This window comes from Alosa sapidissima, chromosome 5 (assembly GCF_018492685.1).
Source record: "Alosa sapidissima isolate fAloSap1 chromosome 5, fAloSap1.pri, whole genome shotgun sequence".
NCBI classification, from domain to species: Eukaryota; Metazoa; Chordata; class Actinopteri; order Clupeiformes; family Clupeidae; genus Alosa; species Alosa sapidissima.
In genome coordinates, this window is record NC_055961.1 from 8,069,253 (window position 1) to 8,086,221 (window position 16,969).

Sequence of the window (16,969 nt, forward strand, 5' to 3'; positions counted from 1 at the left end):
ATTTATATTACAACTCTCCCTCTTTAATTCAGCTGTGTGGTTGAAGCCTGGAAATATTGTAAACAAAGTAGCATAGTTGGCTAGCTTATCATAGTCTACTGATTGGACTGTTCAGTTTCCCCATGTGTGTTTAAGTTTAAAGGTAATACTTGTTTTCCTTGGTACAGGCACTTTTGGGAAACATTGGTATTGAGATGATCAGTCAACTTGAAACCAAGAGTTTTAAACAAATATGTGCAGCATGCTAATGTTGCTAAGCAGATTTAATAGTAATTTAGCTAGTCGTCTTCTATGAGTCCTTGCTTTCACGATTGTAATGTTTTATTTGGATTGCGTTGGCCGAGTCGCACGTGTCCATTGAGTGAGCGAGAGAGAGCGGGGCAAAGAGAGGTTGTAAAATGGTGTTGCGGCTCCTTTAAGAGAGCTCCGTGTGTGTGTGTGTGTGGGAAGCTGGGAACGAGGCAGATAGAGTGAGGAAGTGTATGTATGCGACTGGAGCAGAGAGTGTGGAAGTTCAAGTTGGAGTCTGTACACAGTGTGAGCGGTGTTACTGTCCGAAATAAAACTCCATAAAGTTCAGCTTGTGTATTTTGCTCATCAGAAATGGGACCGTGACCCCGACGTTATTCTATCTTATAACATCGGCCCTCGAATAACGAATCTTCCCTGCGTTTCTGACTACGGTCTGAAACAAAGCAGGAAAGGTTAACAGGGGGTTTATACTGTTTGGTAAAGTCTACAATGAAAGCAACGTAGGCTACCGCCAAGTAAAGCGGGAGATGTGTTGTTTATGCGGCCGCGTAAGCTGCAAAGCACTGCTAGACACTAGAAAGGGTGTGTCGGTTCTGCCTTTTCACACCGCGACACAGGTTTGTGTATATGAGTGTTGCGATTTCAGTTTTGAATCGCATATCGTTACAGCCCTATTAAATTCCTATTGCGACCATATAACTACATTCTGCCTGATACACAGTTATATTTAGCCTACCGCGAGAGATGTAGTGCTAGGCGTGACATGACATGCAAGCCAGCCATCAACTTGACTGCAAGCAACGCGAGCAGCGCGATACAACCCAACGTTTTGAAAGAACTTTTGTCAGATGCCCAGTGTCGTCTTTCTGTCAGTCTTGTTGCCCTGCTATTTTAAATAAGAAATATGATGCAATAGAAAGGCATATTTAACGGATTCAGTGTAGACAGATAACACGCTTGGATCGCTACACACACGTCAAATACACAGGAATGATTATCGGCCTGTTCACATCGGCCCTATTTTGACATCGGACCGATACCGATGTGTAAAAAAATGACCATATCGGCCGATATTATATCGGCGGCCGATATATCGTGCATCACTAGGCTTGTGCTTCAATCAGTTAATTTTATGGTCTAAATAAAAGGTAATGATACCTGGAGCAACTTTTTGAGCATTGTTGCCTGGCAACCAAAAAACCCATAACAATGTGGCTACTGATGATTCAGGTTCTCTAGAAAACAGTTATTGCCCAATATCAATGGGAATGTGCCAGAACAACAACGCTGCCCCGCAGCATTGCTCAAAAGGCTGCCTTGTGCATCATCAGCTTAAGACTCACTGATGTTTTGTAGTGCTACCAATGCTTCAGATTTGACAACTCTATGTAGAGTAAACTAGGCCAACAAGCCTTACCTATGTGGCTTAGACGGGGTGACCTTCTCCTCTCTAGAGATCTGCATGGTCAGGCCATGGTGCTTCTCCGGTGGAGACTGCATCTTGGCCGGACCAGGAGGAGCGGAGGAGGAGGAAGAAGAGGATGAGGAGGAGGAGGAGAACGAGGACGAGGGGACGTCGCTGAGCTCATGGCTCTTACTTCCGCCGCTGCCACTGCTGCTCTCGCTGTTGCAGTCGCCGCTGTCCAAGTTGTCCGAGTCGCTGGTGCCGCCCGGTGCCCCGCCGCCCCGAGGCTCGCCGTTGATCTTGTTTTTGTCGGCCTTTTGCTGCGCCAGGGCCACCTGCGGGTCCTGGAGGATGATGGGCTCGTTAACAGCGCCGGGTGCCTCCTTCAACTTCTTGTTCTTGTTCTTGCGGCCGGCGCTGGGCATGGTGGTCAGGCTGGCGCGCTTCTTGCCAAAAGCGGAGGTGAAGGTGGGAGAGGTGGCAGAGATGCCAATGGTGGTGGTGGTGGTGGCACTGGGGGGCTCGATGGGCACCTCCGCCTCTGCAGAGAGATGGAAAACACAGCACTGATTAAAATCAGAACAAGGCACCAAACAGTAGCAACCACAGCAACAGATTATGACACATGGCACATGACGCATCAAGCAACATTACAAAAAGAAAGGGCTGACAGACGATTTGGCAACCTAGCAATAAACATTTAAGCAAAACACATTGAAAAGAAGTTTCAGGGCAATGGTGGAAAATGGCCCTGAGAAAGATGATGGAACAGATTGTGTTTCTACATGCATCACAATTTTGTTGCATCTCCTCTGATTTGCAGATGTAAGTTTTCTAGTTGATCTTTTAGGTCTCTTCAGAATTGCTGTACATACTCTGAACTGTTGGGTTTTGCTTCCTTTTGGAAGACCGCCCTGTGAGAGAAGGAAAAAGCTACGAACCTTCTGCGGAATCTTTCTCCTCGTCCTGCACGTCAAAGGTCTCCTTCACTTTGGCCTCCTCCTCCTCCATCTTCCTCTTCTGCTCCTCCTTCTTCTTCTTGCGCTTCTCCTTGCGCTTCTCTCGCTTTGCAATCAGGGCCTGCTTCTTACTCTCCTCGCGGGACTACATACCACAAATGAGAGAACCATTAAAGGTTGTATCAGCGATGGCGGGGTAATGTTCTGTTGACGTTCAAACAAAACAGAGACCTAGCTCGCTACTCCCTCCCCCTCCCTCCCGTGCAACTGAAACTCTCCTGAACGCGCATCTCGACGGTTATTGGTTGGAACACTTTATTTTGCCTTGCCATTTTGCTAACACTTGTTGGTAGCAATTGTTTTTGTGTGCAGATCTCAGGGCCTAGGCTGCCTACAGAGACAAGTTTTTTTGACAGCCTGCTTATGGGGCGGGCAGCTAGCAGATTGTTAGGAAAGATTAGATTAATGTGATCATTTATGTTTGGGCCTTTTTTGGGACTGCCATCGCTGATACAACCTTTAAACTCCAATACCACATTTTCAATGGAGCCTAAAAATGACTCAAAAAAAGACTTCCAAGGGTTTTAGCCTAGTTCTGCCTAGGAGTCTGCAAACACTTACTTTCTCCAGGTCGAGCTCTTTGAGGAGGATACAGGCGTTCTTGTTGGCCTCTGCCGCCTGTTGGTCCTTTGCTTTGACGATGGTCTCCATGCACTGGTGGCATTTCTTCAGCAGCTCCTGCAACGTGGAAAGCAGGCCGGTTTACAGCCAATCCCAGCAGCCCAGAGCACACAACATCCCCAGGGCCCCCTTTACAAACTCCACTATTATACGGCACAATGTATGTAGGAAACTATGAGAGGGGAATGTAGGGATGAATACAATGACCGTATGTATATACCTTATCCGCAATTGTGGCGATGTATCTCATGCACTCTATGTCAGAGGGGAACTGGTTCACCTCCTTCACCAAGTATTGCACAACTTTCACATGGCCCTGAAAATGAGATCAACATGAAAATGAGACTACAGCTAGGTGGCAGTGTGGCCATACATAATTTGAGATAGCATCAATGCTCAGTTCAATGTGTACATAATTCCACTTAGCTACAGCTTTGTAGTGGTACCAGAGATGAGTCGATGAACGTGCCATACAAGTCTCACCTTGCGGAAAGCGGCCATGAGGGGGGTGATTTTGCGGTTGTCTGCAGCGTCGACATCAGCACCTGACTGCTCTAGCAGCTGGACCACATCAAAATGGCCGCCATTCGCAGCGAGCCATAGAGGAGTGTTCCCCTTCTTATTATGAACGTCAATGTGGGCCCCCCTGCAAAGGAAGGAGGAGAGGAATTAAACATCTAACCTTGTAGCCTGACGTAGCCATACTCAATTCTAGTCGGAATTTGAGTCTGATACTGCTCCATTGGGACATGATTATGGGGTTTGTTTCCACCAACACGGGGAAAAAATGCCTCTGCACTCAATTGGATAGACCTAACCAATCAGATCAACGAAATAGTCTACCGTGAATTCTTCTCGCCGTTTTAGTTTAATTTCGCTTTTGAACGTTTTTTTTAAAGTTATTGTACTGTCAAAAGGCTAACAGACACAATAGTGAAATCTAAACGTAAGCTATAGTTTCTCTAGCGACAGCAGCCGTGGCCTACTGGTTAGCGCTTCGGACTTGTAGGGTTGCCGGTTCGAACCCCGACCAGTAGGCACGGCTGAAGTGCCCTTGAGCAAGGCACCTAATCCCTCACTGCTCCCCGAGTGCCACTGTTGTTGCAGGCAGCTCACTGCGCCTGGATTAGTGTGTGTTTCACCTCACTGTGTGTTCACTGTGTGCTGAGTGTGATTCACTAATTCACGGATTGGGTTAAATGCAGAGACCAAATTTCCCTCACGGGATCAAAAGAGTATATATACTTATACTAACAACTTTTTTGTGTAAACAAAATCAACCAAAGCGGGCTTAGGTGACATGATGGACTAGGCACCGTTGCTCATCTGTCCATCATTGAATAAAGCCCGCCCATACAATTTGATTGGTGCGAACTGGTTCGGGTTCGGGCATAGTTGCTTCTCAATGGAACAAGTCCAGACCGAATTTCCCGACCTCAAATTATGCTATAGACCCTTTCAAAAAAAAAAAAAAAAAAAAAACAATGCTTGAACGTTCTATTTGGTTCCTAATCTACTTCCTCTGCATTAAGATAACATATGGAATGTTAAAACGGAAGCCTTGTGGGGCCAACTATGATGCTGATAATGGAACTCTCTTGAAAGGGTCTATTCATAGGTGCTATCTAAGTCACTATCAAATAGAACGCCGCCATATTTACGACCGATCTCGCCCAGTATGGCCACCCACACTGCACATTTGAATGTGTGTGAGAGAGAGAGATATGTCGATCGATCCTTATTTGTTACCCCCAGATTTATTTTGTCCCTTATGATCTGCCCAGGCTTGCCCAATTGGCTTTCCGCGATATCTACAGTAGGCTACACAGCCTACCTTGTTCATAACCCCTCCCCGTAGGCTACAGTGGAAGGCATTCAAGAGTAGGCTAGCCTATAGGAGAGCTGGGACGATTGAAACACGGGACGAATGAAACATTCCAGTTTTCTCCGAGTGTAGACTAATGATGATAGACAAACGTCCTTCGGTCAAAACATAGAGCATGTTAACATCCTTCGATCAGCCAAATATCTTCCTGCTATGTCATTGTATCACGGAGTTACAGGCGATAAACGAGTTTTGATGCGCAAAAGTAAACTTCATTAGAGGTTATTTTTTGATTGTTAGCCTAATGAGTATTTTTCATTTAAAGGTTCGACCTATTCATGCTTATTCAGTAGACCATTTAGTTCTCCACAATCCCAGACTTTCATATCGCATGCTTGTTTACATGGAAAGCAAAACAAGCTAGGCCTAGTGATAGGCTATGTCTGTGTCGGGACGATTGAAACAAGCTTCAATCGTCCCGACCAGGCTGTAACTCCATGTATTTTAATTAAATGCACAAATATCTGTGTTTAAACAATCATTTATGGAGGTGAGACATGGAAAAACAGTTTTAGGAAGATGAAAATGCATTTGGGCCCACAGGGGGTCGAGTTTTCCCATGTTATCCATGGAGACTGACGGCCGGGTCGTTAAGCCTAGGCCTACTTATTTGGATGTGCCGTGGCATAACCCAGGGGTTCCCAAACTTTTCCACAACAAGGCCCCCCAAATACCACTAGGTTCTGGCCAAGGACCCCCTTTTTGTGTTATTAAACCTATCGACAATACTACGGCAAATGTAAAAATACATTAACCTAATCCTACAGTAATAATTATTTTAGCCACAAGCATTTCGCGATGGAGCATACAGTGTGTAAAAATTGCATTTGGGGCTTCCTGCTATATGAGAGCTATTACTCTACTATTATTCCTAGTCATTATCATGGAAAATATAATGTTCAGATATGCAACAAATTATTATAATGCTATTTATAACATCCTCCCCTCATAGTAATAGGTATATTTTAATTTTTTCAAATGTATTTATTTATTGCTTTTATTTTTCCTTACAACTTGCTGAGGCCCCCCTGGCACCCCCTCGTGGCACCCACTTTGAAAGCCACTGGCCTAACCCACGTAAAAACCTAGTGAAACGACATTTCCAACAATATAAACATGATATAAATGGGAAAGCTTACCGTTCTAGCTATAAACATCGCAGAATCATCCACAGGGCATGATATTTCAAAAACCGCACACGCTTCACGATGATGGCAATGAGTTATCAGACATGCACGAAGAGGCTATAGCCCTGCAACAATCTATCTAAAATAACCCCTACTGGGAGTAGGCCTACCATTCATGATATGTAGTAAAATTGTAAGTTGTGGGACGTTTTATATTATTGTAGTCTTAGGCCTAGGCCTATGTTCATTCATCCCCTAATGTTGTTTCAACTGTCCCGAGGAGGGAGGAATGAAACGCACGTCCCACTTTTGCTGTAATAGGCCTAATTCCTGAACGATTTTGTTCAAAGCTGGAAATGCATTTGTATTTGACAGAGGACAGATGTAGGTTATAGTGACCAAATATTAGCTTTCAGTGTGGTACGATCGGTTTGTAGGCTAAATTACGTTTAGACCTACAGTAATTAAAAAGTGTTTTAACTGCTCCCCTGCCTATCAATATGCTGTGGCTGGATGGGTCAAAAACGTGAAAGCGTGCGGCACCTGGCCACCAAGGATTTATATTTAATCATGAGAAATGTAAGTATTATGTAAAAACAATTCAAATGTATGATTTTGGTGGTAGTTTACTCTTACCACATGTAGTGAGTTCTAAGATAGCAAGCTAGCCTACCACTCATTTTAGTGTCATTTAGCTCACAGCTAGCTGTCATTAATCTGGATAATGTCCTTTAATGTAAGATGTGTTTATACGTATTTTATACACTACATGGTTTATACTCATTGAAAGAACATGAACATGAAGGGAAGGGAAACGAGGTGATTGTGACTTTATGGGAACAGTTTGTGGTGGGTTATCAGCTGTTAGCTGTCAGACGGTCAGCTGTTGTGTGACCACTGCAGGGATGCAAACATATGGGATGAGAACATTGTGTCAAATCTTCGCATTGTATCGCGGAGTGATTTATTATTAGCTGTGCAAAGTCTGAGTTGAAATGTCCAGGGATATTCCAACTCATGGAACGTCTCTCGGCCAATCAGAAACAAATAAATAGTTCCATAGAACCCAATTGTTGTATAACTAGCACTAACCTGGCAGTTATTGTAAAGACTGTAATGACACATTAGGGCAACCTAAACATTACACAATGCAAATGGTAGAAATTATGTGATTAGAAGACATCAAATATGGTTAACCTTACCTTTCTTGCAAAAAAGACCAGGCGCGACACAAAATTACTGGATCCCGGACTGATAGATGTAACATTAAATCCTTGCAGTGAGTGCAGTGAAGTGCAGCCTTGTAGCAGTAGGATAATGGTGCGCAGCAAATGGGATTTTTACGTGCGCAGCTTTTTGATTTAGTGTTGTCTTACACTTCCTATGTTTCATGGACTGTAACGGTAGGCTATGTGTTTATGTAGTCATTTTAATACAGAATTAACTTTGATGAAATTATAATTTTTATATAATTATAAAAAGGCGGCATCCGCCAAAAGGCGCGCTGTTTGCATCCCTGCAACTGGGCGGCTGAGCTGCCCAAATCGGTCGTAAAGATGGCGGCGTAAAGCTACAGTGACGTCATGAGACACAACGAATAGGAAACGAACTGACCTGATGATGAGAAGCTCACAGAACTTGTAGTGGCCCTTGTCTGCCGCGATGGTGAGAGCCGTGTCCCTGGAGGAGGGGACTGGAGGGGCGTTCACATCGGCACCCTTGTCCAGCAGCACCCGGCCCACCTCCGCATAGCCACCTGATGCTGCCTCCATGAGTGGAGTTAGACCCGTCTACAAGAGGAGGCACATGAGGACACGTGAGGAGACCTGCTACAGACCTTTGATGATTCAGATGAGTCTGAACATGTTAACCGCCAAATATACATCAATCTGAGGACATCTCTGTTACTTTTGTTAATCCAAGACCATGTGATTAAATTTTGATGGTGACTGGAGACTTGAGAGGAAGGTGGTGGGAGAGCGCAAACGCAAGTCCACATCGCTACCGACAGTTAGTGCTAATAGTAAAAATTACAGTTGTTTTTTATAGATAGGAAAGTTAGTGCTAATAGTAAAAATTACAGTTGTTTTTTAGAGATAGTTTGCAGTGTGCCAAGGCATTAAAACTGCCCAAGTGGGGGAGAGATATAGAGAGGGTACTACGGTAAAACAGGCGCTTGAAGCTGACCTTGGCACGGTGTTCCACGTTGGCCCTGCGATCCAGCAGCAGGCTGACCACCTCTGCGCGGCCCTGGAAGCAGGCTAGTGTCAGCGCCGTGTTGCGGTTGGTCTCGATCTGGGCGTTGATGTCTGAGCCCATGTCCAGCAGCAGCTTCACCGCTGGCACGTGCCCATTCATGGCCGCCAGCATCAGAGGAGAGATGCCCAGCTTACTGCCCGTCCTGCAGGAGAAACACACACAACGTAAATGTTTTCTCTACTAACCTTAATTTATGCGAATTTGTTTAACATAATACCGGTATTATCATGATGATTGTTATGATGGTTATTATTATGAGTATAGTGATTATGATGATGATAATGTAGTAAATATGATAATAAAGTAAAAAGCAGAGGGTTGATCAGCTGTGTTCTAAAGAATGTTTGAGTTAAGTTCAGCGTATGTTGTTACGAACTATTTGTTTCTCAGCAAAAGCCACGATGAACGGTAATAGGCTATAGCCTAGGCCAGGGGTCGGCAACCCGCGGCTCTTTGATCCCTCTGATGCGGCTCAGTATTTGAAATTAATTAATGAGTATTTAATTAAAATGTATTTTATTTTAGTTCGTTCATTTTCAAAATGTAATATTCTAAGTCTATCTGAGTAATTTAGTCTACATAACTTTCCACTCACTTGACTCCATAACCGTAGCTGCACAAATATTGTTACATTCGCGGTTCGTTGCCATGTCAATATCAAACAAAATCACCGATTTCCCTCCATTTCAGTCACGAGAACACTTTAATTGTGATTGTTGATGTGTGCGCTTGCTGTAGCCTAGGCTAGATAAGGAAGTTGCAAGTTACTTGCAAATTAAAACTAGTAGAAAATGTAGGCTAGTTAAAAATCTTCTGTTGAATGAAAGTAACTACGTTAAATATCCAAACTTTTTCTTGTAACCGTCTTTATGTGGCTCTTCTGAGATTAAAAAAGTAATAAATTTGGTAAAAGTGGCTCTCCAGGCAAAAAAGGTTGCGACACCTGGCCTAGGCTATGTAGGCTAAAGAGTCATATCGTGGAGAGTTTATTGTTTCGTTTTGGCAAGTAGCCGTGTAATAAGCGGGATAATGTATAGAACGCCGGTCATTATTGGGAAAATAAGTCCCTTCAGGGCGGAACAAGACCCCTCCGCTGCACATCGGGGTCCGGTTCGCCCTGTCGGGACTTATTTCCTGATAATGGCCGGCGTTCTATACATTATCCCTTACTTATTATGTGTAATAGTACCAGCTATTAAGCACTTTTTTTGAAAATGCAGTAAAACCCATCATTATCAACTTGATCAAAATGAACAAGCCAAATTCTATGGAGCTATTGAAAGCTGTGGAGTGTTTCTAAGCTAAAAAACAAAGATTTTAATGATAATAATGGTGGGTAAAAATGTGGGTTACAAATGCTGCATGAGTGGATACGTCTCAATCTATGTCGTCTTTACCAGCAAATATTAAACCTATGCATCATAGTCTTTTCCCACTCAGTTATTGTTACCTTCAATAAGGTCACATCAGTACAGAGGGGCACTTTTCAGATGAGACAACCCAAACTGATAGAAGGGTGTCTGATGCATGCTGACAGTTAGACTGGCAGCTGGATGCTTGGGGCGCACAGAGCCCGACAGAGGGCTGGGGGTTTAGTCATGGTACCTGGAGTTAATTTCTGCTCCAGCGTTCAGGAGGATCTTGATGATGTTGACGTAGCCTCCTGAGGCTGCCAGGCTGAGGGGCGTGTAGTCGGACACGTTGCGGTGCTCCTTGTTGGCCCCACGAAGCAGAAGCAGCTCCACCACCTGCCACAAGCAAGGCCGGAGAGAGCTACTTTACAAAGTTGGTCACCAATTGCTTTTAACTACAATGCAAAAACATTACGATGGATATCTACGTAATATGGCATGACCTGAGATGTACTGTCTAAGTGTGTGTGTGTGTGTGAGGGATGGAAATTAAATATTTTTTCTACCTGCCACTGTGGCTGGTGGATTCCAAAATCTACCAGCCACTCAACTTTTTTACCATCCACTAGAGAAACGGCATGGAAATGTGATGTGATATGATTATAGTAGCTACCCGAAATGATCACGGTAATCGGCATTATTGCGATACGACTAAAATGTTCTGAGTTTTGCACTAAACCTTCCAACTGTCCTCCAAGCACAGTAGCAACAAAACTAAAGGTCAACAGAACTTCATATGTCCACCGTCTGTCTTTCTCATAGGTCTAAATAGCAGCGTGTCGCAGGCCGGATTAAAATAGCTATACGGGTCAATTCAAAAGAGAACTATTTACGTATTATCCTGTGAAGATACAACGCAGATCCACAGATCTCACTAGATTTATGTTTATGCAGTCATCCTGAAATAAGCTAGCAGTGGCACATGAAAGCACAGTGACAGTTTATTAATGGTAGTGAAGTGAAAGTGGGGCAGCCGTGGCCTACTGGTTAGCACTTCGGACCTGTAACCGGAGGGTTGCCGGTTCGAACCCCGACGAGTAGGCATGGCTGAAGTGCCCTTGAGCAAGGCTCCTAACCCCTCACTGCTCCCCGAGCGCCGCTGTTGATGCAGGCAGCTCACTGCGCCGGGATTAGTGTGTGCTTCACCTCACTGTGTGTGTACACTGTGTGCTGTGTGTTTCACTAATTCACGGATTGGGATAAATGCAGAGACCAAATTTCCCTCACGGGATCAAAAGAGTATATATACTTATACTTATAAGTGAAGCGCTGCACCAGTGCCTATAGGCTATGCTGCGGGTGGCGGCTCACTACGAGTTGTTGTAGAACTTCAAATCAGCGCGATTTACCCTTATAGGCTGGTAACGTTACATGATCCCTAAAGACACTTTCTTATTTTTAACCGTCAATAAGTATGAAAATTAGACGGGATCTGACTATTTGTGCCCTATGCTAGCTCTACCCGCCACAGTGGCTGGTAAGTTGACCAAATTCACCCGCCAGCGCAAAAAACTACCCGCATTTGGCGGGTGGCTAATTTCCATCCATGCTGTGTGTGTGTGTGGTGGGAGAGAGTGCACACCTCCTGTCGTCCCCCGGAGCAGGCCAGGGAGAGAGGTGTGTCTTTGGTTCTTTCGGACTGGGCCTCGATGTCCCCTCCTTTATCCAGCAGGATCTCCACAACACCAACATGTCCTGCTGTGGCGGCCAGGATCAAAGGAGTGAAACCTGAAAGAGGAGAGAGAGCATTAGGACTAACCCCCACACACAGTCAGTCAGACACACACACACATACCCAGCACACACACACAGTCAGTCAGACACACACACACACACACACACACATAACCAGCACACACACACAGTCAGTCAGACACACACACACACCCAGCACACACATACAAAAGTACAGACACACACACATACAGCAAAACACACACACACAAAGACATGCACATGAACACACACAGGATCACTCACACACACACACACACACACACACACACACACACACACACACACTTACCCTTCTTATCCCTGTGCTCGATATTGGCCCCATGTGTGATGAGCACCGACACCAGTTCCTCATGGCCTCCAGCACATGCCAGAGTGAGCGCTGTGTCGTGATTGCTCTCCGTCTAGCCCATAGAAACACACACAGATTTAGCTGAACCCCAATGTCCTTGATAACTACCAACGCATTGCTACAAAGGTCATTACGCAACTTTGTTTTGGCCTACTGAAACATAAAAAAAAAATGGTATCTCATACACATAAGCTAGTACACTGTAAAGATATCAGATAGCTGATTTGACAAAAGCCCTCTTTATTCTCACATGACCTATTCCTTTGACCACTGTAACAACTGGATAACAGCAAAAGTTGGGCTTATCATTCCTTAAATCAAGCTAGGCTTATCATTCCTTAAATGTTTTTATTTGTCTAAATGGCCATTTTGGATGGAATGACCGCTGCCTTTATGGTTCTTAAGCCAGACTCTCAGATCCTGAAAAGATAAGGCTGTTTAATTCTGATAATGCTGTTTGACAAACTGCAGGAAGTAAGATTTTCACAAGACAGTTTGCTGGTAAAATAACTAGCTATTTGACTGACTTTGACTGAAATAAAGCATTTGTTCTAGACCTCCTAAATACCTGGGAGTAAAAGATCAATAGGTGTCAATAGGTGTACAGCCTTGTGATTATGGTGACATCACTCAAAGATATCATGCAAGTGTGCCACTGTTCCACAGAACATGTTGAGGGGTCTTACATAGGCGTCGATGTCCACGGTAGGGTAGAGGGCCATCACAGAGGGCGACGTGGCGCTGATGGGGGCCTGAGGCGTGGGGGAGGTTGTAGTGTCGATCATAGGCACTCTGCTACCCACTGCTGCACAGAGGCGAATGGGTTAGGAGCTCAGCCAACAACACAGGACCAGGTCATGCTACTGCATATAGGTCATTTAGGTGTGGCATGTGGCATCTATACAGATTTTTACAAAGATATTTTACTTTGGAGGTTAAGGTACATCAATGCTGCTAGCTTTGAAAAACTCATCATCCCCAAATGCCTTGTACTAACAGGGTTATCCTCCCTGCCCATCAACCCATTATGTTCTCCGTCACGTAGGCTGCGGCGGTCAAGCTACTGCCATGTCTGTGAGCATCAGAGGGGAATGATGACCCACCTGCCATGATGTCGTCCAGCGTGTCAGTGAGTGTCTGTGCGGGCGAAGCGACCATGAGGCCGTCGGGCACCTGTGCGGGCGAAGCGACCATGAGGCCGTCGGGCACCTGGCTGAGGAGGCCGGTGCCCAGCTGCTGCCCCAGCATGGCCCTCTGCAGCTCGGGGCTGCCGCCATCCAAGGCGCAGGGGTACTCCATGCCGCCACCACCGCTGGCGAAGTCGGCGCACTGCTGCGCGGCCAGCGGCTGGATGGGGACGAAGCTGGACGCCGGCAGCGGTGGGGGTGACGGCTGCTGCGGCAGCGCGGGAGGAGGGGGAGGCGGAGGGGGAGGGGGCGGCTGGGAGGACTCCCGATAAAGGATAGTGTCCACCTGCGGGAGTTTGGGGTACTCGCCGACGTCCCCGGCCTCGTCCCCGCCCGCCTCCTCGTCCTCCAGCTCCTCCACCTCATCGTCGTCGATGGGCGGGATGAGCTTGCAGTAATCGGGCTGCCCCTCCCCGTCCACGGCGATGGTGGTATCGTCGGTGCCCAGCTGGGGTGGTTGCCCGGGCAGGGGGGCGCCAGGCTCCTCCACCCCTGCCGCCGGCCCGGCCTCGCCCTTGGGCCCCTTGGCCTCCATGTACTCTTTGGTGAACTGCTGCTGCGTCTTGAGCTGCAGCTGCCGCTCCACCTTCTGCAGCTCCTTGAGGATCTTCTTCTTCTTCTGCAGCTGCTCCTCGCGGCTCTTCTTCAGCTCCTCGATCTTGTCCTTGGTGAGCGGCTCGCCCTGGATGAGCTCCAGCGACTGGAGCTGGGCGCGCTCGATGGCGCTGATGCGCTGGCCCAGCTCGTTGAGCTTGCCCTCCGTCTCCTCTACGATGCACTCCAGCGGCTGCTGGTACGGGTGAAAGGGCTGCAGCAGGTCTGCGTCCAGGCTGCCCGGCGTGCTCTGCAGCTGGGCTAGCCGCTGCTTGGACATGCCTAAGGAGAGGGGAGAGAAATAAATAAAAACAATTACAACTTACAAACTTACGGTAGCACAATTCTTAAGCCAGGTAGATCAGCTAATGTGTTAAGGGCACAGGTAGAACCAATACATGGCAGGACTTTCACTTTCTAAAGCTAGACTTTTACATCTCTGATTTCAAGTGAATGAAGCAGCTCATACGTTCTCCACCAACCTTTGCTTGAGACAGGTGAAGAGCTGGATGGAACTCTGTCGGGTTCCTGGGGAGGCACCACCATGGCCAGGGCCTGGAATGGAACTCTGGGAGCCTGAGAGGAACAGACAAGGAGGAACTTGGGTCATAAACAGGGCTGTGTATTGGCAGGATCCCAGTGATACTATACCATCACAGGAGTTACGGTATAACATATTATTGTTATATTATTATATATTGTGATATACTGTGATTTTTTTCTGACATCAGCAGTGCACCCTTCCTATGTCAACTTGCACTGTTACATTAGAGTAGAATGGGAGAAGACAGATGACATAGCATCACAAAACAAATACTCAAGCGAATCAATATTCCTTTTTACATCACTGGTCATAAAAGTAGTTAGTTGCAAGGGTATTCCTGCCAAGCCATTTTTTGGTGCCCACTTAAGTCCCTGGCTGCATAAAAGGTCACAGCCACATATTTACCTGGCAACCACATCTCTGTTTCTATTAGCCAGACCTGTCACCAGGTGCCACTGTTCCAGCCATTAGCTCTAACACTAATACTAGCGTAAGCCACTTAAAACACCATTAATCTAGGGATCCATATCTTCAAAATAGCATGCTAGAGTAGAGTGGCCTGTTCTCCTACAGACGCGTGGTCCTCACCTGGGACGCGTCGTGAGAGGGAGGTGTGAGCTGGGGCATCTCCGTGGTGGGGGCGTTATTTGGGTAATCCAGGAGGTAGGACACCACATTAGTGTGGCCACCTTTAGCAGATTCAATCAACATGGTGGAGCCATCCTAACCAAACACAAACACAAACACAAACAAAACACAACAGTTAAAACAGTCTCCCTTCCGTGAATCAGTTAAAACTCAGTTCAACTGAGAATGGAGTAAGAACTGAAACTCTATTCATTTCTCCTTTAAATTTCTACTAAAGTGTGTTACATTTCTTGCAAGTGTCTTTCTTTACATTCCCTGAGTAAAAACACATAATCTCTGGGCTTTGCTTTCCTCTTTTTTGTTTCAATTAATGAATTAATCTGCACAAAAGTACGCATACAACACTTATATAACACTAGTCACACTATATCCATTTGCATTCACATGTCGTTATTTGTTCTAAACCATCCTTGACAGCTGAGATGGGGAGATGTGAGGAGGGCGAGATGTGAGGAGGGTGAGATGTGAGGAGGGGGAGGTGTGAGGAGGGGGAGGTGAGATGTGAGGAGGGGGAGGTGTGAGGAGGGGGAGGTGAGATGTGAGGAGGGTAAGATGTGAGGAGGGTAAGATGTGAGGAGGGTAAGATGTGAGGAGGGTAAGATGTGATGTGAGGAGGGGGGGATGTGAGGAGGGTGAGATGTGAGGAGGGGGAGGAGGGGGGGATGTGAGGAGGGTGAGGTGAGATGTAAGGAGGGTGAGATGTGAGGAGGGTGAGGAGGGGGGGGTATGTGAGGAGGGTGAGGTGAGATGTGAGGAGGGTGAGATGTGAGGAGGGTGAGGAGGGGGGGGATGTGAGGAGGGTGAGGTGAGATGTGAGGAGGGTGAGATGTGAGGAGGGTGAGGAAGGTGAGGTGTGAGGAGGGGGAGGTGTGAGGAGGGGGAGGTGTGGGCACCTTTAGTCTGTGCGTGGGGTCGGCCCCGTGAGCCAGCAGAAGCTCCACCACGGCCAAGTGGCCTCCGGCGCAGGCCAGGGACACCACTGTGTGGTCATTATTAGCTGTGGCTCTGTTGACATCCGCACCTGCAGGCACGCACACACACACACACACACACACACACACACACACACACAGGGGCATGAGTAACCAGGACACACACACAAACAGCTGCGTCCTCCTGCGCAGCACACCAAGAAAGAACAACAGCTCAGCTGAGCGAAGTGTTTCAGTAGGTTAGCAGGCCATAGACGCACCTTTGCTGATCAGGAACTGGACAGTGCACAGGTGTCCTGCTCTCGCAGCCTTCATTAGCGGAGTTCTCCCTCCCTCGGACTCGTGCTCCTGTGGGACGGACATGAGAGCGCTCAGTAAGACCAGCAAATAGCGGAGAAGCAACAGCCCTGTAGCCCAAAATTCTCCATAAAGACAGCTTCTGTAGCAGATATTAATGTTCCTGTATATCATGCATATCACAGTCGATCATAACAGGCTATCCATCTTGGGATGAAGTGATGAGCGGACAGTCATGACACTGACGTAAGGTTAATAGCTGTGCGCCTGGGAAAGGGGGACTCACCAGGTCAGCGCCTGTCTGGAGCAGCACGTCAGCCACATCGGTGTGTCCATTCTCACACGCATATGTGAGGGCCGTGTCACCTGTCGCAGTGGTGGCGTGCACGTTGGCTCCTGCACAGAAAACACATTACTCAGAATAGGCTTAGGGACCAGGGATGGATGACTGGCTTGAAAAATGTTTGTTTGTATGAATGATAAATTACTTTTTAATCTGTTGGCAAAACAATGTTGAAATTTTTAAAAAGTCAATGTAAACCGATTTAAAACCAGTACTTGTAAGGTTCGGGCCTTGATTTTGAAATAATTTCGCTGCTAATAAAATTATCTGCTAGTCCTTATAGGGTATAGAGCAGAGACCACAAACCAGGTAATACATTAGGATGTACTAATATTATGGCTAGAATTGCCTTAAGAGT

The 16,969-nt window shown here is 46.5% G+C and overlaps 1 protein-coding gene across 8 annotated transcripts in view; it reads right to left on the bottom strand.

The window, feature by feature from the left end:
- ankhd1 (ankyrin repeat and KH domain containing 1) overlaps nt 1-16,969 on the bottom strand; it is a 38,343-nt gene that overhangs the window by 5,620 nt on the left and 15,754 nt on the right. For 4 of the 8 annotated variants that reach the window (XM_042093987.1, XM_042093983.1, XM_042093982.1 and 1 more), the window contains exons 10-26: nt 16,555-16,664; nt 16,232-16,319; nt 15,933-16,060; nt 14,980-15,114; nt 14,330-14,423; nt 13,170-14,129; nt 12,753-12,871; nt 12,007-12,118; nt 11,563-11,708; nt 10,174-10,316; nt 8,497-8,710; nt 7,924-8,099; nt 3,781-3,943; nt 3,518-3,613; nt 3,238-3,354; nt 2,599-2,761; nt 1,670-2,198 (exon numbers count right to left, since the gene is read on the bottom strand). In XM_042093987.1, coding sequence (XP_041949921.1) covers nt 1,670-2,198; nt 2,599-2,761; nt 3,238-3,354; nt 3,518-3,613; nt 3,781-3,943; nt 7,924-8,099; nt 8,497-8,710; nt 10,174-10,316; nt 11,563-11,708; nt 12,007-12,118; nt 12,753-12,871; nt 13,170-14,129; nt 14,330-14,423; nt 14,980-15,114; nt 15,933-16,060; nt 16,232-16,319; nt 16,555-16,664 — 3,493 coding nt within the window. The remainder of the gene's footprint in view (nt 1-1,669; nt 2,199-2,598; nt 2,762-3,237; nt 3,355-3,517; nt 3,614-3,780; nt 3,944-7,923; nt 8,100-8,496; nt 8,711-10,173; nt 10,317-11,562; nt 11,709-12,006; nt 12,119-12,752; nt 12,872-13,169; nt 14,130-14,329; nt 14,424-14,979; nt 15,115-15,932; nt 16,061-16,231; nt 16,320-16,554; nt 16,665-16,969) is intronic. The other 4 variants (XM_042093986.1, XM_042093984.1, XM_042093985.1 and 1 more) reach the window with 3 other exon arrangements.